Source organism: Rhincodon typus, chromosome 34 (genome assembly GCF_021869965.1).
Source record: "Rhincodon typus isolate 14 chromosome 34, sRhiTyp1.1, whole genome shotgun sequence".
NCBI classification, from domain to species: Eukaryota; Metazoa; Chordata; class Chondrichthyes; order Orectolobiformes; family Rhincodontidae; genus Rhincodon; species Rhincodon typus.
In genome coordinates this window covers 15,756,120-15,780,817 of record NC_063365.1, presented here as the reverse complement: position 1 = coordinate 15,780,817, position 24,698 = coordinate 15,756,120, and the positions used below count along the sequence as shown (strand labels likewise).

Here is a 24,698-nt window from a genome sequence, read left to right as displayed (position 1 = left end):
GGTTCCATGTGGCAGACTTCTCAAAAGAGAAAAAGCCCATAGGCTACAGAGTAATGTGTCAAATTGGATCCAATGTTGGCTTAGTTGCAAGAAACAGTAATGGTCGATGGCAACCCTTGCAAATGGAAAGCTGTTTCAAGTAGTGTTCAGCAGGGCTTGGTATTGGAATCCCTGCAGCTTGTCTTGCACATTAACGATTTGGACTTGAATGTGGGCATACAATTAGGGAATTTGCAGACAACTCAAATCGGCCATGTAGTGGATAGTGTAGAGGATAGCTGTAAGCTCAGAAATGATACGGATGGGTTGGTGGAGTGGGCAGGAAAGTGGCAGATAGAGTTCAACTCTGAGGGGTGTGTGGTAATGCATTTAGGGAGTTCAACATGAAGTGAGAGATCTAAACATGCAAGTGCACAGGTCACTAAAGGTAGCTGTACAGGTGGATAAGATTTGTAAAGAATGCATATTCAATGCTATTCTTCTTGCCAGAGATATGGAATACAAAAGTAGGGATGTAATGATGAAAATGAATAAGACACTGGTGAGGCTACAACTGGAGTATTGTGTTCAGTTTGGTCACCATATTACATGAAGGATGCAATTTCTCTGGAGAGAGTGTAGAGAGGATTTATGAGAATGTTGCTCAAACTGGCAAATTGTAGCTATGAAGAGAGATTGGAGAGGTTGAGGTTGTTTTCCTTGTACAAAGAAGGCTGAGGGGTGACATGATTGAAGGGTACAAAATTGTGAGGGGTAGAGGTAGAGTAGACACAAGGAACCTGTTTCCCTTGGCAGAGAATTCAAAAGTCAGGGGTCATAGATTCAAGCAAAGTGGCAGAAGGATGATTAGAGGGGATATGAGGAGAATGTTTTTAATGGAGAGAGTGGTGGGTGTCTGGAATTCGCTGTCTGAGCTGGTGATAGAGGCAGAGACCCTAAACTCTTACAAAAAGTTCCTTAAGTGCTGTAAAGCTACAGAGCAATGGGCCGTGTGCTGGAAGATGGGATCAGAAAGGATATCTGGGTGTCTTTGGGCCAATACTGACAAGATGGGCTGAATGGCCCCCTTCTGTGCTGTATCATTTTTATGGTTCTATCCTTTTGAAAGACAGAATGGTGCCAATGCTAATGTTTCATCAGGCATGTGAGCAGGAGATTTTTTTATAATTACTTCCAAACATCCTCTTGTGTACTAATTAAATTACTTCTCATCAATGAAACAGACCATTATCATTTGCTGTGTTCTAAGTACATTTTAAATATGTTGTGAACCCTATGAAGTCTCCTGTTACATTGGAGTTAGCAATTAATGCACCACAAAGTTGTCTTGAAGACATTTTATGGAAACTAAACTCTGGATAAACCTGTTGCTTAAGAATTGCTTAAGAAAAGCAACTGCATCTTGCATTGCTGATGCTGCAGGAGATTCCTCACTTTGACATGCTTGGGATTGATCCCACATGTGCTGTAACAACTGCCTGATCAAAAGTAAAAGTGAAAAGGTACATGCAATCCATCATTTAGGATGTGACGTTGTCACCTTCATATTATTTAAATTAGGATCTGTCACTGTTAATCTACCTGGGTTCATTGTTAGCTACCATATTGAGCAGTCTGGCCGCTGACTTATTGTGGAAGCTGACTATCGACTGGCGTGGTTAAAAGGAGCAGGGATATTGCAACAGAATTACTTTTTGTTCTGAATTGATACTTTAGATATTCCTTCAATATTTCTGAACAGATGGAGAAGTTTGATGTTGTAAGCTGCTTTATCCATTGTAGGTAAAATAGAGCAACGAAGAGTAATTTCATATAATTGATAACATTTCTATTCAGGTACTCTTACAAAACCAAAGAACATAAGTATTAGCATGCCAGCATGAGTCATTTAAATTAAAAGAAAACATTAAAACAGTTTTTCTGTTCCTGTCCAGTCATGGTTTGTTTCCTTTGCAACCTTTGGTTGTTCATCCTCCTTTGTGTTGCCGTTGTAAATTTTTACAAGCCTCTGTCAGCGGCTACAGTGGTGAAAACGAGGTATAGATACTGACGTGTGAGGTATTCTCCTGTATATGCAGATGCCACTCATGAATTGTCCATTGCTTATTTCTCAGAGATCCTCCTTGTATTGTCATGATTTCATTGTTATTGCTCTACTGGAATCTGAGTGTCTTTTGATGTCTCTGTGCTCAGCAATGAATGGGACGTATAGTAAAGCAATATAATATGCTTTCTATAAACTGCAGAACACAACATTCTGCAGAATGCTACAGCAAACTCTCTCTGAATTGTATAGTGCCTTCAGTGGAGGATAGTTGCATAATTCTAATTATGCCAGTAGAACCAATCCCAGTTATATAAATATGATGACTAACTGAGGAATTTCCTAATCATTTTTATTATGGCTGGGAAAAGTGATGTCATTTTTTGTGATACCTTACTGAGATAGACTCAGAATATAAGCCATATTGAAAATTAACCCCTTTTCAGCAATTTTTGTTTCGTTAGAAAAAAGCTCCTTAATCTAACTTGTGCACAAATCCTTTCTGTGAAAAACGAACAAAGGGTAAAAATATAACTTTTAGATTTGGTTTCATGGAGAATGTACAGTTTGATGAGCTGTACCGATTTCTAATTTGGCTCCTACTTTAAGCAATATCTGATTCTTTAGATGTAGATATCCTCACATTGTCACATCTTACACCTTCTGAAAGTTGTTTTTGTGGCTGCCTAATTCGCTGCAGACAAAAGAAAAAAGGATTGGATAGCTATTGGGAATAGCAGTGATGATGTGTTCTTATCGAGAGCCAGCTTGGACACAGTGGGGCAAATAGCCTCTTTCTTTGTTGTAACCGTACAATGATTTTTAGTTAAATATCTATGTTCAGTATTTTTTAAAGGCAGAATTTGTTCAACAGTGCAATATGAGCTTTTGTTTGTAATGTCCATATTGTAATAAATGTAGCATTTTAATTTGTATAACTATTCATACAAGTCAATTTAATGTGTTTAGATAAGTGTCTGTTATTTTGGATGCCTCTGTCTTTTATTAATTTCTTTCTCTTTTTGTCTTAGAACCCACTGGCTTAGTAACATTTCAGCGACAGTGTCTACATGACTTCCCTGAATGGGAAAGGTAAGGGAAGTCTACCAACCTATATTTGGGTTTAACTTTAACAGGGACATTGACTTCAGTGTATTTACCTACTGGTCAGTCATCACATTGTGCTTGAGCATTGTTTTGTTTGATATGACTGTGTTGAAAGTGATTGAGATTGTGAATAACCTATAACGTTTGTACACTTAACGCCTGCTGCCTAGTCTGCAAAGAAGACTTCATGGCTGAGGCCAAAAATTACGTTCAAACTGTCGAAGGTGAAAGTTAGCTCAGTCTATTACATTGCGTACAATTGAGTCAGATTGAATGGTTGTTACGATCCATCTCTGAGTGCTTGACGTTGAATAGGTTTTTGTAGCAATATAGTTTTAATGTTGATAAAATAGATGAAGATTTTAAAAGCAAATGCTGTGGCTGCTGGAAAACTAATGTAAACAAAAATGCTGAAAATATTCAGGTTAAACCATCTTTGTTCTGATGATAGTTTATCCACCTGAAACATTAACTGTATCTCACTGCACAATAGTTAGTTTTCCTTGGTGCTGTAGGTAAGGATCCAATATATGAATGGCTATACCTTAACACCGAAATGAAGATCCCTAAAAAGTAAGCCAATGGATTTAATGTGTTACAAGAAATTGCTTTTCTCTAAAATATTGTGCCTGTGTTAGTGCTGGATAAATGGATAGCCCTAAGCATGTATTTTTGAAGTTTATTGCAGGATAATGTAACTTAAAGTAGCCACCAAAGAGACAACGTTCCAGTCCCCCGGCACTATCAGAGTGCAGTTTGAATAGTAAAGTGCAGAGAAGATAGGTTCCTTCAAGGTTATGTTGCAAATGTGAGGTATGAAGCACAAACACTCACGTCAGCTGAAAGGCCTTCTCAAAAACCTCATACAAAGAGTCAGGTTGCTAAATAAATAAACAAGGAAAGCCAGTCAAAATCTATAAATTGATGCAGTGCATCTGATGAGGAATACTCACGTGTGTATTGAAATACTTTCCATTATATCACATTAATCTATTGGTAAAATATTTTTCTGCCTTTAGCTTGAGGGCAGCCTGCTAGTGCTTAATTTCAAGGAGGGTAGTTGCTAGTGCTATTGATAGAGATTTAAACTAATTTGTCTAAGGGGATGGGTGGAGGTACAGTAGGGGTGATGCATATACAAGTCTAGAGGAAAAGGCGAGTCAGTTTAGAAGATGAATGTATGTTGTCATGTTAAAGCATAGGGCAGCATGGCAAAGCTGGATGACATTTATTTTAATGCAAGGAATCTTGTCAGTAAGGCAGATAAGAAATTTCTGGAGAAATTCTGCAAGTCTGGCAGCATCTGTAAAGAGATAGCAGAGTTAACATTTTAGTTTCAGATCTGAAGAAGAGTAACTGGACCCGAAGCGTTAACTCTGCTTTCTCTCCAGACCTGCAGAGTTCCTCCAGCAATTTGTTTTTGTTTGAGATTTCCAACATCCACAGTTCTTTATTATATTGCAGATGAGTTGATGATCTAATGAGCACATGGGACTATGATATCATTACTATCATAGAGACATGATTGGGTGAGGGTCAGGACTGGCAACGCCACATTCTGTGGTATAGAACCTTCGTGCAAAAAGGAGGGTGTGGCTGTAGTAGAGGCAATGGTGTCGCAATATTGATCAAGGAATTCATTACTGCAATAAGGAGGAATACCTTGGATGGTTCTTCAAATGGGGTCATAAGGGTAAAACCTAAAAGCAAAAAGGGAGCAGTCACATTGCTGGGAGTGTACAATAGATCCCCAAGCAGTCAGGGAGCAATAAAAGAGCAGATATATAGGCAAGTCTCTCTAATTTTAGGGAGCAAAGTCATGCAAGTGATAAAAGTGCCAGTGAGGGGAACATTTCAGTGACGGTGACCACATCGCAGTAAGATTGAAGGTACGGGTAGTTCTCCTATAACCTGATAGTTGCGTTCTTGTGTGACCTTGCACTACAGGAAATTGCCTTGAAAATCGTTATACCTGTACAGCAGAAAGTTTGCGTTATCCAAACAGCGTCTGCTTTTCATCAATAGCATTACAGCCAATTCATGTTAACAAAACACGCATTATTGCAGAACTACCTGTAGTTGTGGGAAAGGAGAAAGATGGACCAGAAGTAAAATTTAAGAGTTTGGGGAAGATCGCTTTTATATAAGGTAGGATCTGGCATTGGTAGACTACAGGCAGCCACTTGTAGGAAAGTCTACACCAGAGCAGTGGGAGGCATTCAAAACAGAAGCGTAGTGTATGCAGGGTTGACATATTCCCATTAAGGTGAAGGGTGAGAGCAAATAATCCAGAGATGTACAGGATTCGATAAAGAAAAAAGGGAAGCTTATGGCGGCTACCAAGGGTTCAAAACAGGAGAAACAAAGAGGAGTATAGAACATTCAGGGGATTACACAAGCAAAGAGGTTGCATAAAGAAACACTGATGGGTAAAATAAATGAAAATCCATTTTATAAGCATCTTGTAAGTTTTGTAAGTACATTAGGGGTAAGAGGATAACCAAGGAAAGAGTAATGACCAAAGTGGTACTCTGTATGTGGAAATAGAAGATGTAGGAGACGTTTTAAATGAGTACTTTGCACGAGCTATATTGCACTATTCACGATAGAGATGGCCACTGTAAGTATAGAGACCTGGGAGGGTGATGTGATATGCTTGAACAAATTAGCAATGAAAGGGAAGACGTATTATCTGCTTTAGTGAGCTTTAAAGTGATTAAATAGCCAGATGCAGATGAAGTGTGTTCCAGGCTGCAGGGGTAGGCAAGGGAGGGGATTGCAGAGGTTCTGTCATTCATTTTTAAATCCTCTCTAGCCACAATAGAGGTAGCAGAGGACTGAAGGAAAGCTAATATTGTGTTTTTATTCAAGAAGCATGGCTGGGATAAACAATGAAACTATAGGCCAATGAGTCTAATATCAGTGGCAGGGAAACAATGAGAAAAAATTCTGTGGGACAGAATTAATCTCCACTTACAGAGGCAAGGATTAATCAAGATAACATGGTTTTGTTGAGGTAGATCATGTCTAAAAAATTTGCATGAATTTTTTGAGGAGACAACTAGGTGTGTAGGTTAAGGTTGTTTGGTTGATGTAGTCTACATGGACTTCAAGACTTCTGATCGGATCTTTCGTAAGAGGCTAAGAGCTCATGGGATCCAGGGCAATTTGGCAAATTGTATGCCAAATATTCTTAGTGTGATGAGACAAAGGGTAATGTTCAAAGGTTGTTTTTGTGACTGGAAGTTTGTGTCCATTGGTGTACCGCAGGATTCAGTGCTGGGTCCCTTGCTGTTTGTAGTTACATTATGGAGAGGAGCTGCTGAGTGAGCACCGTGAAGTGGGCAAACCCGCAGCAGACTTGTGTGGAACTTAGAAAGAGCAGTGACAGCGGAGGCATCCCAGAGGCAGGTGGACCGGTGGTGGAGGTGTTCCAACAAAATCAAAATGAGACATCACAGGACAACAGATAGTAATTGGGTATTTTTCTCTCCTGTTCTGGATATTGATTTACATTAAGACCTTAAGTACAGCTGCAAAACTACGCACAGACAATTAATAGTTTAGAACTTCAAAATTGAATTTCTTCACTTGATAGAGTTAAGGCGATTGGTTGTCTGACAAGAACAAGATCTTTCTAGCGTATGATTTTAAAGGAATAAGGGTTAAATGAAAGCAAGTGTTCATGATCTGTTTAGTTAAGATATATCTGGCAAGCTCAGATCCGTGATTTGCACATTCTATGCTATGTGGGAAACCCTAGATGCTCCTGACAGTTTGGATGACCGTGTGTGCAGGAAGTACCTCTGGTTGGAGCAACTCGAGCTCTGGGTTTTGGAACTCGAGCAACATTTGGGGCAGTATGGTGCATTCATGAGGCAGAGGTTCATTGACAGCCAATTTCAGGATTTAATTATCCTGCAGCATAAGGTCGTGCTGGTACAGAAAGAATGGATGGCTGAGAAACATAAGAAAGGGATCAGGCAGGTAGTGAGGGAATCACCCAAGTGCATTTCGCTGTTAAACTGTTTACACCCTTGGAAACTGATGAAAGTGATGGCTCCTCCTTGGAGGCCTGCCCGAGTCAAGGCCGTGGTACCGTGGGTGGTCCTTCTGCTTGGGGTGAGGAAAAACTATGAATAGGCAATAGCAGTTAAGGATTTGTTGATGAGGGGAGTAGATAGATACTTTTGTAATTGTAGACATGATTTCAGGATGACATGATTCTTCACAATAGCACGCTTGCTAATCTTGCACATCACTTTAATTCTATGCCTTCTTGTTGTTCCATTTACAAGCAGAAGTTTTTCCCTATCAGTTCTATCCAGCCTGTTCATGATTTTGAAAACGTCTATCACACCTCCTATCAGCAACCTTTTGTCCAAGGAGAATACTCCCAATTTCTTTAATCTAAACTCACAACTGAATTTTCTCATTGCTGGAAATACTCTTATAATTTGCTTCTGCATTCTCTCCAGTGTATTCACATCCTTCCTATAGTGGGATGTCCAGAGCTATCCACAATACTCGAGCAAAAATCTGAATTATTACAAAGAATTCTGAGGGACAGAATGTATCTGGACTTGGAGAGGTATCCAGGAGAGTTGATGAGGGTTTTGCATTTGATGTGGCCTACATGGACTTTAGCTGTGTACAGTTCTGTTGGCTACACTGTAGAAAGGATATGACTGTACTAGAGAGGGTCCTGCAGAGATTCACTGGGATGTTGCCTGGGCTAGATCGTTTCAGAAAAAGAGACTCGATTGGCTGGGGTTGTTTTCCTTAGAGCAGAGAGATTGGGAGGGGACTTGACGAAGGTGTACAAAATTGAGGGACGTAGGTTAGAGGGGACAAAGCCTTTCTCCTTACTCCGTGACAGGTGTAGATTTAAGCTGAGGGTAGGAGGTTTGGAGGTTGATTGAGGGAAAATGGTTTCACCCAAAGGATGACGATATCTGGAACTCGTTGCCTGAAAGGGGAGTCAAGGTGGGAACATTCACAAATTTTAGATATTTAGAGGAGCAATTGAAATGTCATAACATACAAGGCTGAGGTCTGTCTGCTGGAAATACGATTAGAGAGTAGATGACCAGCGTGGCTGCGGTGGGCTAAATCACTTCTTTTCATGGTATAAAACTCTGACTCTGAGATCTAAATCTCAGCTGAATAGAAAGGATTGATCCAAGCATTGATGCAGCAGTATTACAGAGAAATGGAAATTGGTCAGTGCATCAATCTGTATTATTCTCTTGTTTACAGCATTCAAGCTAGGTATGACATTAATAAAGGCTTAGGATTAAATAATTGCTACAGTTTGATGCATAAAGAATTGCAAGGAGCTTACAGAATGGGAGCAGGGAGTAACAAGTGGATTGTGATGCTGTTAATGGTTGACTTTTTAGCTTAATTTCTTCAAACATTGAAAATGGAATGCCAGCCACCTTAGTGTGGTTCTCCTCTTGCTTATGAAATAAATATCACAGTTTAATTAATCAATTTTACTAAGAACTGGAGTTTGGCTTCTTTATTTGTAGCTTATTTGTTTAAATTGGGTTTAGGCTCTTGTGGTGAAAGCAATTTACGTGTTTCGGAGATTTGCTTTAGTTACACATATAATGCACCTTTCATCCAAGAATTTGAAGTTATCACGTAGAATATTTCCAAGCAATATCATATTGCTTAGAAAGCAGCATTAACCTTGAGTTTTCAAACATTTTGACTAATTAATGTGACCTCTTCAATGCAAAGAAGAAAAAAATCATAACTAAAAATATATGCAAACACACTCATGGTCTGGGAGATGGTGTGTGATTATGGAGCTGTCATGAACATTATTTTAAAACCTGGTGCTTGACTTCATTAGATTATTGGTTATTTACTGGTTATAGTCAAATATCTGATCATTAACATGAAAAGTGATATTAGCTATCTTTGGACAGACCTTGGAAGACACTAAAATAATATAAAATGTAAAATATTATTCCTTCCACTAATTGCCTGTGAATATATTTAATTAACTACAGTAACTTAAAATAATGATCAAGCCCACTGGTGTCCATATAATTGTAAAATCAATACACTGGTTAAATTTGTTTCAAAACCTGAGTTGAAAGCTCCCCAAAAACACAATTTCATGCCATCTACTATCAGAAATCACTGGGTGAGCTCATAGAGTGAATCACATGCGATAAACTAGCATTTCCTCATTTATACAACTGTGATCTCATGTGAATGCCACCAAAACTTCCTCTAATATCACATGAAAATGTATGGTTGAAGGGTACTGAATAGCTTTTATGACTTAAATCCTATTGATTTTACTGTATTATTAAATATGTTGACTGCAATTCTAGCTTTTGAATAATTTAGGTTACTAGCAAATTTACTTGTCAGTGGTTATATTTTCCTTTATCTCAGTTGAAAGAATTAAAAGAAATAGTGATCATTTTGTCCTCCTGTCAGGGTTAACATCTACCAGTAAGGCCCTACTGTTAATTTGGGACCTAAGGGCAAATTTATTTTCATTGGTCTGGCCAGTAAATTTATTGCAGAACATTGTCCTGTGAAAATTCATACACTGAGCAATAAGAATGCTGATTGCCATGAATGTAATTGCCACGTAGGATATAAACTTTTACCAATAATTCATGAAGCTAGCACAACTCTGACAGTATGTTACGATTCAAAGTTGGAGGTTCAAGGTTCTGCAGGACTCAATTTTTCTAATTCTGACAAGCTTCCATTTTTTTTAAGTAGATGGTTTATCTCTGTTTAATTTAAACTGACTTGTTAGTTAGAATTTCATGCCTGCAGTTCAGTTGACAAATGCACAAAGTATAAATACTTGGGCTGTTAGATTTACATAGCTAAATTTTCTCATCTGTATTTAGATTTTTTTTCTTGCAAGTTTTGCTAACAAGAAGAAAATTGAGACAAATGGTAATCTGATTAGAATCTGATTTGCATGTATTACTTGAATGATGTGCTTATCTTCAGGGCAAGGCTTTTGTTACCCGTTCAGCACTGGAGGCAGGTGATGATGGGTGGTAATGTCACTGGACTAGTAGTGAAGAACACCAGGCTAAAGTTGTGACAGGAGCCTTTGTGGCACATTACTATGTGTCTTTGCCTCAGAACCAGAATTTCAAGGTTCAAGTTCAACCTGCCCTAGATAAAAACTGAAAGAACTGCCGATGCTGTAAACCAGGGACAAAAATAGGAATTGCTGGAAAAGCTCAGCAGGTCTGGCAGCATCTGTGGAGAAAAATCAGAGTTAATGTTTCGGGTTGAGTGACTCTTCGTCAACCTGCCCTTGAAGCATGTTCTGACCTGTTCAAAAATACATTTGCTGTCTGTAATTAGCTTGCCATTTTTGACAATAATAATGATTATGTTAATCATTTGAAAACACTTTTAATTATGTTTATACAATTTGTCATGTTCTTAAAGAAGAAGTAATTTCTGATTTCATGAATGTGCACTGGTAACCTTCATGAATTTTGGAAGGTATCATTTGAGATTGATAAGCAATCTATCACTGTGTTAAGAAGTTAGCAAAAAAAATATAGTTCCATTCAGAGTTAATTTACTTCTTTGCTAAAAATTGCAGTACTTATCAATAAGCAATGGGCAAGGGTGTATAGCAGTTTTAAGCCAGAATATAGATCATAGTAATTAGGTGAATATTCTAGAAGAATTCTGGAATCCGTTTTTAAAAGAGATTTGTTCGTGGGATTTTGGTGTTGCTAACTAAGCTCTCACTGTCAACCAATTATCTCCCTAACTGATCTGGAACAGAATGGTGATGGCCTTTCTCCTTGAACCCCTGCAAAGCTCAGGTTTAATTTCACCACCTTCTCTGGTGGGATTCTGGCCCATTTTCCCAGAGCATTAGCCTTAGGCTCTGCAATACCACATCAGTGGCATTACCATGATGCTACCTTCTCCCTTACATCTGATATAAATTTATAAAATACGTTATTTTCCATTTTAGGTATTCAAATGAATTAGATTTATTTAATTGTAATGTTTTGTTTTCAGGTCCACAGAGAAGCTGACCAAACTGCACATTACGTGTGAAGGAACAATTGAAGACAATGGCCGTGGCATGCTTCAGGTATGAACAGAATACAAGCTTAAAGAAAGCCATGAAAATTTGCTGATAACCAAAATTATACTGGTTATCATATTTCTTGGACTAACCAAGGGGTTTTAGTAGAGGTAATATTGCTGAATGAGTAATCCACAGCCCCCTAACTAATGTACTGGGATTATGGGTTTGAATTTCACCATAGCACGAATCAGCAAAAAAAGTCTGGAATTAAAGGCTGGTCTAATGGCATCCATGTAACCATTGTTGATTGTTGTAAATACCTAGATAATTCACTTTAGGGAAGGAAATCTGTCATCCTTACCTGGTCAGCCATGCGTGTGACTCCAGACGCACAGCAATGTTGACTTTTAACTATCCTGTGAAATTACCTAGCCAACGCAATTGGGAATAATTGTTGGTCAAGCCAGTGACACTCTCAGTCATTAAAATTCAAAAGGTTCAGGTAAAACAAAATAGTTAAAGAATGTGCTCTTTAATTGACATTTCAACATAATATAATAAATTTGGAGGATATTTAAAATACATGATTACAATTAGAAGGATTTTGCGGTGCCATATATAAACATTTCATTTTGGGATCAATTTTTCTTGCATACAAATGGGTCATTGTATTATCAAATTGTATCCAGGTATTTTGCATTTCGACATGCAAGTATTATTACAGTTTACTGAGAGACTTTGAGTCAGTGGTCAGCAAATGTAGAGGTCATGGTATTTTCTGCAGTTGTAGAAATAACAATTTGTTTTGCACCATGTCAAAATGCATACTTCTGCCATTGTATTGCATAAATATCTCATAATGTGTGTTTCCATGGTGTTTCCATTTTGATAAATGGGTCTTCTCTTATTTCCAGAGGTGAATAAAAGCAATCCAAAGCTGTATTTAGGACTCCAAGTGACAAAACTGAAAGTCTTAAATACTCAAAGAGCTGGACTTTTTGATGTGCCACAATCTTTCTCTTTTTTTTTAAGCAGCATAATCGTAACATTGAGCTGAGAAATATCCATCATCAAACCCTATTTATAAATAGTGGTTAACTTCATACACAGGCTTGTGCATTCAAGGGATATGCACGAAGTACCCACAACAACTGATAAAATTCCACAGTTAAGCAACACATTATTAAGACTTTATTAGTATTGCCTAAAGGGTTTTTGCATTGATACAAAACTTTGAGGTCAGCTGTCTCAGCTCTCAAGATTGTCATAAATATACATGTTTGTCCCAAACATTTAGCAACTTTTGTGGTGCTGCTCCACTAATAATCATATACAGGACTCCTGTAGAATTTTTGATTGAAAGTATCGCGTAGAGAGCACTTTGAATTTGAAATTGAATAACGATTCTGAGCTTTGGATCCCAAGATGCTTCTTATAACCCTTTTCTGCTTATTACATTGGCAGCAACACAGTGCACTGAGAGACTAATTTTTAAATTGACAGGATAACCTTTTCTAGGAGCATGCTGATAGATTATTAGAGCAGCCTGAATGCTGTCCAGTTGCCTGTGGCTTGTGGTCAACTTAAAGTCTACCAGCAACTGCATTAAGTGTACTGTTTGAGCTACCTTGCAAAGTTATCTGCTGAGGCAAAAATCAAAGGCTGTTGTCAACGTGACATCTTTTTTTAAAAAAAAGTGCCATATCATTCCACCATCAAGTGGCTGAAATCTTGAGGCTTAATGTTTTTATTGGGAGGAGGGGTCCGTGTAGAGAGAGATGGAATTCAGGAAGCAGCTGGTGAAATTGGTGTCTAATTCTAATAAAGCAAAGGAGATGTGCACAGTTGGAAAATGTACAGGCATGTGACACTAGTGAGTTCAACCAAATTGAGCGTATAGAAATTGCTTAACCATAAAACCCTATTGGGAGAATGTACAATCTCAATGCACCTTGGAGATTTGCTTCCTCTAAAACAAATCAAGTAGTTCTCAGTCGAGCAGGTTTTCTACAACAGTAAAAACAATGAGCTTTTAATGGTTATTGCCTTAAAAGTCTTTAGAAATTACTTTAATGTTTGATTATAATTATAGACTCATCATCCTTGAACAGCAGTTATTTCAAAGCACATGCAAAATGGTAAAGGAAATAAATAAACAAGAACAAAATTAAAGATTTGATTTAACTATTTACCTGTCTGGTTTAATATCGTGATTGAAAGTGGAAAATATGCAATTCTGCAGTTCCTGAAGGACACAGTTAGATTAGCATCTGAATAATGCAGTGCCTTTTAAAAGTGCATTCTGCATGTTGCAAATTGAAATAAATTACAGGTACATGAAGATGCTGGTGGTCATTGAAAGAGTCTGCTTTAAATCCTAGCCCTGAGGCAGCTCCTATCATTTCTCCACTTCATTTTAACATGCTTGAAGGAGCTGCAATGGCAGCTGTCATCTGGCAAGTCGGACACCAGAGCAAAGCTCTGATGGGATCATAGCCTCATCTTGGCTCTTTCATATTTTTTCTGTTGAATTTGTAAAGAGCTTTTAAAGGACTCGGTGGCTTTCAACACGATGGCATCAGAATTGATTTACAAAAGTTCAGATTTAATCTCAGAAGTCTGGTTTGGCCAATTAACCCTTACGATTTTAAAATTACAGACTTTATTGATTTGGTATTCAGTACGAGGACATATTTCTTTTTAATGCCGTTTCTTCAGAATGGCATACTTGTGTTCATGATAGTAGCAATGTCATAACATCTTCAATCTTGATCTTAGTGTGCAGCCCTTCCCACCCCACAGGTTCCCAAGCTCATTTGTGCCACATATTTTTGTGTCTTTTTAGGTGTGAAAACCTATGCATTAGGATGCAAAATAAAATAAGCAAAATTCCAGAGTTAATTTGCAGTCCGTTGAACATAATATCTAATTCTGTACAAATGTGAGGTGATGCAAATTATACAGTAAATGGCAGAACCCTTAGGAGGATTGACATACGGAGGGATCTGGGCGTACAGGACCACAGGTCCTGAAAATGGCAACACAGGTGGATAAGATGGTCAAGAAGGCATACAGCGTGCTTGCATTCCTCAGTTGGGGCATTGAATATAAAAGTTGGCAAGTTATGTTACAGCTGTACAAAACTTTAGTTAGGCCACATTTGGAATATTGCATGCAGTTCTGGTCACCACACTACCACATGGATGTTTTGGAGAGGGTGCGCAGGTTTACCAGGATGTTGCCTGGTCTGGACGGTTTTACTTATGAGAAGAGATTAGACAAACTCTGATTGCTTTCACTGGAAAGACTGATAGAGGACTACAAAATTGAAAGGCATGGATGGAGTGGATAGTCAGAGGCTTTATACCAGGGCGGAAAAGTCCGCAATAACAGGGCACAGGTTCAAGGTGAGAGAGGGAAAGTTGAGGAGAGAAGTGCAGGGAAACTTTTTCAGAGGGATATGGGTGCCTGGAATGCACTGACAGTGGAGATGGTGGAAGCAGGCACATTTAAGGCATATTTTGAATGACCCGTGAACGGGAGATGTACAGAGGGATAGAAACTGTGCATTGGCAATAAGTAGCAGGTCTAAATAAGCATTAGAATTGGAGCAGACTTGGTGTACCGAAGGGGCCATTCCTGTCATGTACTCAATTGTATTATATTGTATAATTGTGCAGCTTTTTTAATGCATTTTGAGGAATTGTTTCTCCTTATTCCCAAAAGGTAATGATGGTTGCTAGGGTATATTTGTCATGTAGCCCTTTTTACAAATCCCTTCACAAAAATTTGTTATTAGCGACGAAAATTGGAAATCTTCCAAAACAATACTGAAGTTCCATTGAATATCATATTAGAGATGTGTGGTGAGCTTGAAGTAAACAAGACAAATAGTCTTTTTGCAGGAAATAGTTGAATTCTGCTTTTTATTAATTTGGTTCAAACTTGTTCAATATATAATGCTGTTCACAGTATATGTCTGTGTATTAAAAAAAACTATGGTTTCTAGTACTCATTCTAAAAAAAAATTTAAATGTTTTATTTAACCTATTTTTCTAAGCAATCTGTTCAGAGTTGTTAATACACATCTCTGGAACAGGTGGGACTTGAACCCAATCCTCCTGATCCAGTGGTAGGGACACCACCACTGCACCACAAGAGAGTCTCCAAAATAAGAGTTGGGAGATTTGAATGACATCTCCAGGAGCCACAAGTGCCCCCTTACAGCTGTAATGGGAACACAGAAATAACAGAGAATGGCTTCAATCCATCGACGTTTGGGTTACGGGCTCTCACTGTGCCATTCTGCTGCTGCTATCACTTGTTCGATCAATTGTAGGAGCGAGGTAGAAATGCTGGTAATTTACTTGAAATATTGAAACAATTTTACTGGTTTTGAAATCTTTCTACAATGATTGACTGTTTCATGAAGTATTTTGCCACTGTGCCACTTCCTTACTCTCTGTATAATTAGCTGATGGACCTGTCCCCAAATCTCTGCTGATGTTTCTCAGAAACCTAGGAATACTAATGGTTCATGATGACTCCAGAAAAATGCGACTGTTAATGTTAGTTTGTTGTACTAACCAAATTATGTATTGAATGTGTTTCACGGAAGGGTACCAGCGATTTAACTATTGAGTACAAATTGTGCTAAATAGTCCTTTTAATGCAGTAATCTGTGTGTACACTCCTAATTATCATATTCTGGTTTGAGTTGTTAATGTGCAAATAGCCAACTTAATTATGTTTTAATGTACATATTTTACATGAAATGTAGGCTTGTATCTATCAAAAAGGAAATCTATGAAATAAGGGTACTTGCCTTTCTTATTTGATCAGATTAAGCAATAGAGTAAAATCTATTTTTATTGATTCATATAAATATTAGTAAATATGCTAATTAAAGGTCACATAAATTGCTTGAAACTTAACTTAGTGCTGCACCTGTCTCTCAACACATGTGAATTCTACCAGTACATAATATTTAGTTTTCTGCATATATGTATAAAATCTGTTTTGGTATTTTGTTTACAACATATTTTTTAGATTTTTTTTTGCCATGTATATCCAATCTATGAAAAACAAAATGATAATACTTGAATTGTAGGATGTGTGATCAATTAAGGAGGTTACAAAATATTTCTAGAGATTAATTAAGTTAATTTATGATTGCACTACTTAAAGCAATTAAGTTTTATATAGAAATATTAAGATTCATTGAAAGGGCTACTCCTGGGAAGGATTTTAGTAAATTTCGAACTATCCATTGGAGTTAACTGCAGGTTGAGGTGAAGAGATCCAGCAAACCAGAAATTCAACACATTAGGGCAAAAAGTAAATTAAGTTAAATCAACATTGCAGTGTATATAATTAAAACTAATTAGCTGTCATTTTGTGCTGATTTATGTTTCTTACTGATGATTAATCTAGCATTTATAAAAAATTTGCAACGGTTCATTAAGTTTTCAGCTGAACTGTGTTTCTCAACTAGACTCTGCTGTCTGATGAGCAGATCAGCAAAGGTAAGGTGATTCTAAGTGGGACCATTTTCTGTTGGCCTATGCCATTCCAGTTACTAAAAGGTGCCGTGTTCCTCCAGGAGAAAATAAAATTAAATATTAAGCACAAATAATGTTGTTTGAATTTTGCCATTTTGAACTTAAAACCAAACATGGAATTTTATCGCCAAGTGTAATACTATTGTCATTGTAAAGATTTGCATGCTTCCTGTCCTTGCCCTCACTTCAGCCTAGAAAATGGTTTCACTTTCAAAAACCCATCAGGCGAGCAGCATCTCACAATTAAAAGACTGTGTGCTTTTCTAACACTTGCAGCCCACTCTTGATATGAACTCAGTACATGCATGCCTGGGTTTGTAGGAAATGAGAATTTGTTATAGTCATAATATCTAATGAAGGTGTAAAAATACAATAGCAAGATGCCCATTCAAATGTCATGACCTGGTTTTAATCCCTAAATTTAAACAAAAACTGTGCTTTCAGGTTGACTTTGCAAACAAAAGTGTTGGAGGTGGTGTCACACGTGCTGGCCTTGTCCAGGAAGAAATCCGTTTTTTGATAAACCCTGAACTCATTGTTTCACGGCTATTTACAGAGGCTCTGGATGACAATGAGTGTCTCATCGTTACAGGTTTGTTTTCTTTCTTGCTTTTTCTTAGCCCAATATTTTGAAGGTTGAAAACTTTATAAGAAATTCTGGATTAGCTATTAGATGAAGTATAAAGGTATTTTAAACTATTGAAAATTCTTCACTTCTGGATAATTACAATTGAATATAACCAATATTGTAGAAACCTGTTTTCAAAAAGAATCTATGAATTTATTTTAGTTTATTGTTTTTGAGTAAAGTTGTGCACTGCTGAAGGTTTAAGGAAATTGATTGTTTTCCCTTCTGAGGACATTCTTGAGGATCATTGTGCTATACTTAAACAATTCTGAAAGTTACATTTTCTGTCTGACATTACTGACTACATAATGAGTTTCTTTTTTAAATTCTATTTCTGCAGTGTTCAAGAATCTTTGCTGTATGTTTGCACGTGGTTTTATGATTAATATATATTTATAAACTGTACATATTTTGAGAAAAATATATGTAATAGATTCACTTGTATATTTATTTGACTTTGTTTTTTGATTTACATTTGTTTTCAAATTGTTAAGTACCTGATCGGCTGCCAACTAACAACCTACTTTCTAATATTTTTCCCCACAACTTGGAGAAGACCTATAATAATAGGAATGAAATGATTCCACATTACCTTCTCTGTCACAAAGATTGGAAGTTGTCTTAAATCTAGAAGTGTTTTTAAAAAAAAGAGTCAAATTGATCCTGCTGTGCACTGAGAAAATATCAGTTCTTGAAAATAATCCCGATTATTTTCACAAGAGCACGAATGCATATCTTTAAAACCAGAGCAACTCCTTAGAAAACCAGAAAAAGCTATTTTGGCACACTGGTTGGTTTCAGTAAGAGGCAGTTTTTTTTCCTGCCAAATTACTGTCCAGTCTTTTATCTGTGTAAACAGGTAATGAGTTGATTTTTGTGAATAAATCACTGCAACATTGGCTGACAAGATAGGTACCTAAAGCTCATTTTTTATGGGTTATTCCCTGGAGGCTTCAAAACTGGCTGGCTGTTACTTTCAATGTTGAGTGAAGCAATGTACCTGAGGTTGATGCTATGATTAGTCATCATTAAGTGACCAGTTTTTCCTGGGTAGGCTTGTTTTCGTACAGCTTCTAGCAGTCAGTTATATCCTGCTGATTAGAGAATCCTATTTGGTACTTAATCTGATAAATTCAAATATGCTTCCAATTAGATGTTGAATTTTGTAGAAACTGAACAGAGTGATAAAAGTCAGTAAGGTACCTGTTGCATACATTAAGCGATGCATTGCAATGAACAGACCACTTAAAATTGACAATAGGCTCTATGGGTGAGCATTTGAACCAACTGTTGTCAATCCCAACAAAGCCTCTTAAAACACTGTTTGGCAAGTTGCAGGTTTTATCAACAATTAATGAAAGCAGTACCATCTGGATGATAAAGCAGCCAATTAGTAACTTTCTGACATTTGATATCATGAAAATATTACAGATATAAAGGTTATGCAGCATATCCATTTGAGAATTTAAGTAAATGCATCATATGGTTTTGTCAAATTATTCAAAAAGAATAATCTCTACAGCTAGACACAGAGTGGCCAATGCCACAGGGCAGTAAATCACTTGTAACCTGTCTGCTCATTGAGATTTGTTAATTTATACTATGAATTAGTTAAAAGCTAGGTTTCCAATCTTTGCAAAACATTGACTGCCAGTCAGGTGGAGGGCAAGTGTTGATTTTCGGGGTTCGTGCTCACGGTTACCTAATATAGGCAGACAACAATTTGCAAATAATTTTATGATAGTTTATTGAGTTTGCAAAGAAGCAACAGTTTAGTACGGTACATTCTTTAATTAGATAAAGGAAGTATACAACCGTGACTAGAACCGATACCAGAAGACAAGTAAGGCTGTCAGTTTGGAATGATTGTCTCATTAAAGTCGTGAGGATAGCATCTTGCTCTGTAGCCGAGATGTTAGGGAACTCTTCCCTTAGTCTTCCTCCGCTTCTTGCTGATCTGTCTTCCTCCTACCTGGTGAGAACTGCCCAGTGGGAACTGTTGCCTCCATGGTTTGCTTGATGAGAACTTCTCTCTGCCCCAAGCAATTATTGTAAAGGGGCAGGTTATTTTCTGTGTCAGTCAGCTGTCTGAACCTTTTTGGCCAATGACAATCGGACAGCTGCTCATGAATCAGGTGATCATTGTCCCCTTGCCCGCCTTCATCTGAGGATTAGTTTACCATTCTTTCAAATTCTTTTTATTAGCGTATTGTTTTCAGTGTATTTGGCAACTCATAGATTGTTGATGCAAGTTCAATGAGCATCATGACCTCCATGTTTCTCGCAATTCTTTCCTTTGTTTTAATATGTTGAACTTTGGAAGGTTAAGTAATGCTGTAATCTCTGTTGAATGAAATGCCGTACTATTTAGTAAATGCTAGGAAAGTTCAGTTTTTAAGGGACCCAAATATTCAACAGCAAAGGGGAGTAGAGGTGGCTGCTGAGACTTACAGTTAATCAATTTCCACAGTGATATGTTGTAAAACACCTCCTTGAAGTATCCTGAATCCTGCATCCTCAGTATGTCTCTACCATTCATTGCTAGTTTAAACAGATCAACATCTGGCTGCAAAGCATAGTTTTGGATTTTTTTTATCTAGAGTACTGTATACATTACTATAAATATCAACCACATTCACAGATGTTGGAGTATGCACCCCCATTCCTCATGATGACATTTTTACCTTGCTTTAAATAAATAATTAGTATGCTAGTTTAATTGATCACAGAACAGAATTTTCTGAAAAAGTGTTATTAATTCTTAAGTAAGATTTGATTAGTTAAATTTTAACTAATGAGAAAATATAGATAAATTGACAAGAATGCTTCATGTATGTGATATTTCAGGAGCAAATTAAGATCTACTAAATTTCAAGTAGATTAAACTTTAGGAAAAAGGTATGGACTCGACATTAGAATTCTGCAAAACACTCAGTGTGGGTTTTCAAATTGGAGTTGTGACTCGATAGTTCTTGTGAAGCTACTGTATAAAATACTGTAAGATCCTAATTATTGCATGGATGAATATTAGAAGGAACAAAATTCGTAAACCTCATGCAACCTGTTCAACCTGCTGCATTAAAATATTACAAAACCTTGTTTAATTGACACACAAGTGCATGATAGTTATCTTTCCCTGATATATGACAACAATATTTGCTTGTTGGAGTAAATATTCTTTTAATCTATAGCACTAATTGGTTCAATAATTTGAAATGATAGGATTTGGCCTGTCATGTCTGTGCCTGTTCTCTACAAGAGGGACTGATAGCTAGAGCTATCCATACAAGCAGGATGTCTCCTTTGGGGAACGAGGCTCAGCATTCCAGCACAGCTAAGGAAATGTTAAACATGAAGATCACTGTGGTGTTATTAAAATAAGGGTGAAGGTGAGAAGCTATTTTTGTGACCAGGACTTAGCTCTGAAATTGAGGAGAAGGCAAAAATATGGACAATTTTTGCAAGAGTTCACAACCTACCTCCATTAATACAATTGCACTCATGGGAATAGCTGGGAAGGCCATGGCAAAAAATGTATATTGACTATGCTTGTCCTCTTGAATGCTGAATGTTTTTCGTGGTGGTTGGCGCATAACTAAATAGCCTGAAGTTGCCATCATGAAGACGACCTCTTCAGAGAAAACCATTGAAAGACTGGGGAGGATCTTTGTGATGTTTGGTTATCCATAGTTTATTAGTGATAATGGTCACAGTTTATATCACAAGAGTTTAAGGCTGTCAAAAGCAGAATGGTATTCAACATACTCAATCAGCTCCTTATCACCCAGCCACAAATGGTTTGGTGGAAAGATTTGATCAGACAGTGAAATATTCCTTAAGGTTAACCCATGAACAAGGGTCCATGTCCAGAAGATTGTCGGAATACTTGGTAAGTTACCGAGCACAACCCACTCAAAGACTCAAAGGTCTCAGACGCTGCTCATGGTAAAGCATCAGTTGCACACAGCATTTGATTTGCTGAAACCACCCATGACAAAACATATTATTGATGGAAAACAATAGAAGAACAAAGCCAAGTGCTGTGTTTTCCAAAAACGTCACAAGTGTTAGCATGGAATTATAGCACTGATGAAAAGTGGGATCCAGCCATCATTATGACACAAACTGGACTGGTTTCCTATGCCATTACAGATGAGAGACAATGGAGATGACCTGCAGATCAGCTCTTGGCAAACAAGAAGGCGATGGTCTTGTGGTATTATCGCTAGACTGTTAATCTAGAGACTTAGATAATGTTCTGGTGACCCAGGTTTGAATCCCACCATGGCAGATAGTGGAATTTGAATTCAATTTTTTTAAAAATCTGGAATTAAGAATCTACTGATGACCATGAAATCATTGTCGATTGTTGAAAAAACCCATTTGGTTGACTGATATCTTTCAGAGAAGGAAATCTGCCATCCTCACCTGTCTGGCCTACATGTGACTCCAGGCACACAGCAGTGTGATTGGCACTTAATTGCCCTCTGAAATGGCCTAGCAAGCCATTCAGTTGTACCAATCGCTACAGAGTCTCAAATCAATGAAACCAGGTGGATCACCTGGCATTGACCTCGGCATCAGAAAGGGCAACGGCAGAAACAGCCCTGTTGACCCTGCAAAGTTCTCCTCACTAACGTCTGGGGCTAGTGTCAAAATTGAGGGAGCAGTCTCTCAGACTAGTCAAGCAATGGCCTGACATAGTCATACTGTCAGAATCATACCTTACAGGCAATGACCTAGACATCACTGTCACCATTCCTGGATATGTCCTGTCTCACCAGCAGGACAAACCCAGCAGAGTTGGCATATAGTCAGGAGGGAGTTGCCCTAGGAGTCCTCAACATTGACTCCGGATCGCATGAAGTCCCATGGCTTCAGGTTAAACACAGTTGAGGAAACCTCCTGCTGATTACCAAATACCATCCTCCTTCGACTGATGAATCGGTACTCATCAATGTTGAACAACACTTAGAGGAAGCACTGAGGATGGCAAGGGTACAAAGTGTACTCTGGGTAGGGGAGTTCAATGTCCACCACCAAGAGTGGTTTGGCAGCAGTACTACAGATCGAGCTGGTCATGTTCTAAAAGATATAGCTGCTAGACTGGGTCAAACCAAAAAGAGGGAAAAACATACTTGAACTCATTCTTACGAATCTGCCAGCTACAGATGCATCTGTCCATAACAGTATTGGTAAGAGCAACTACTGCACAGTCCTTGTGGAGACAAAGTCCTGCCTTCATATTGACAGTGCCACACAACACGATGGAGGCTATTATCATCATGCTAAATGGGACAGACTTCGAATAGATTTAGCAACTCAAGACTGGGTATCCACGAGGCACTGTGGGCCATCAACAGCAACAGAACTGTACTCCAGCACAATCTGTAACCTCATGGCCCGGCATATCCCCCACTCAACCATTACCATCAAGCCAGGGGATCAACCCTGGTTCAATGGAGAGTGCAGGAGGGCATGTCAGGAGCAGCACGAAGCAAAGCTGAAGATGAGGTGTCAACCTGGTGAAGCCACCAAACAGGACCGCCTGCATGCCAAACAACATAAGCAGCAAGTGATAGACAGAGCAAAGCGATCCCACAAATAATGGATCAGATCTAAGCTCTGCAGTCCTATCACACCCAGTTGTGAATGATGGTGGATGATTAAACAACTCACTGAAGGAGGAGGCTCCACAAATATCCCCATCCTCAGTGATGGAAGACTGGACACATCAGTGTAAATAATAAGTCTGAAGCTTTTGGAGCAATCTTCAGCCAGAAGTGCCGATTGGATGATCCATCTCAGCCTCCTCCCGTGGTCCCCAATCTTCAGCCAATTGGATTCACTCCACATGATATCAAGAAACGTTTGGAGGACTGGATACTGCAAAGGCTATGGGCCCTAACAACATTCTGGCAATAGTCCTGAAGACTAGTTCTCCAGAACTTGCCGCTCCCCTAGCCAAGCTGTTCCAGTATAGTTACAACACTGGCATTTACCAGACAGTGTGGAAAATTGGCCAAGTATGTCCTGCACATAAAAAGCATTACAAATCCAACCCAGCCAATTACCACTCCATCAGTCTACTCTTGATCATCAGTAAAGTGATGGAAGGTGTCATCAACACTGCTATCAAGCAGCAGCTGGTCAGCAATAATCTGCTCAGTGATGCCTAGTTTGGGTTCTGCCAGGGCCACTCAGCTCCTGATCTGATTACAGCCTACGTTTAAACATGGACAAAAGAGCTGAAATTCCACAGGTGAGGTGAGAGTGACAGTCCTTGACATCAAGACTGCTTTCAACCAAGTGTGGCATCAAGGACCGCTAGCAAAACTGGAATCACTGGTATCCGGGGGCATCCTCTCTGGTGGATAGAGTCATACCTGACACATAGGAAGATGGTCGTGGTTGTTGGAGGTCAGTCATCTTAGCTCCAGGACATCTCTGTAGGAGCTCCTCAGGATAGTGTCCAAGCCCAACCATCTTCAGCTGCTTCATCAATGACCTCCCCTCCATCATAAGGTCTGAAGTGCGGATGTTCACCGATGATTGTGCAATGTTCAACGCCATTCGCGATTCCTCAGACACTGAAGCAGTCTGTGTCCAAATGCAGCAAAATCTGGACAATATCCAGACTTGGGCTGACATGTGGCATATAACATTCACTCCACACAAATGCTAGACTATGACCATCACCAATAAGAAACAATCTGACCACCCTCCCTTGACTTTCAATGGTGTTACCATCACTGAATCCCCCATTATCAACATCCTGGGAGTTATTATTGATCAGAAATTCAACTGGACTCACCACATAAATGCAGTGACTACAAGAGCATATTAGAAGCTAGGAATGCAGCGGCGAGTAATTCACCACCTGAAACCTCAAAGCCTGTCCACCATCTACAAGGCCAAGTCAGGAGTTCAATGGAATACTCTCCATTTGTCTGGATGAGTGCAGCCCCAACAACATGCAAAAAGCTTGACAGTGTCCAGGACAAAGTAGCCCGCTTGATTGACACTACATCCATAAGCATCCACTTCCTCGACCATCAATGCTCAGTAGCAGCAGTGTGTAGTATCTACAAGATGCACTGCAGAAATTCATCAACGCCTTCAGACAGTACCTTCCAAACCCACAACCACTTCCTTCTCGTTGGACAAGGGCAGCAGATATATTGGAACAGCACTACCTTCAAGATCCCCTCCAAACCACCCACCATCCTGACTTGGAAATGTGTCAGCGTTTGTTCACTGTCGCTGAGTCCAAATCCCGGAACTGTAACTGGAGCATCTGTGGGA

The 24,698-nt window shown here is 38.6% G+C and overlaps 1 protein-coding gene across 7 annotated transcripts in view; it reads left to right on the top strand.

The window, feature by feature from the left end:
- Positions 1 to 24,698, top strand: part of parga (poly (ADP-ribose) glycohydrolase a) — a 190,648-nt gene that overhangs the window by 112,838 nt on the left and 53,112 nt on the right. For all 7 annotated transcript variants that reach the window (XM_048616254.1, XM_048616253.1, XM_048616252.1 and 4 more), the window contains 3 exons: positions 3,076 to 3,136; positions 11,192 to 11,267; positions 17,210 to 17,357. In XM_048616254.1, coding sequence (XP_048472211.1) covers positions 3,076 to 3,136; positions 11,192 to 11,267; positions 17,210 to 17,357 — 285 coding nt within the window. The remainder of the gene's footprint in view (positions 1 to 3,075; positions 3,137 to 11,191; positions 11,268 to 17,209; positions 17,358 to 24,698) is intronic.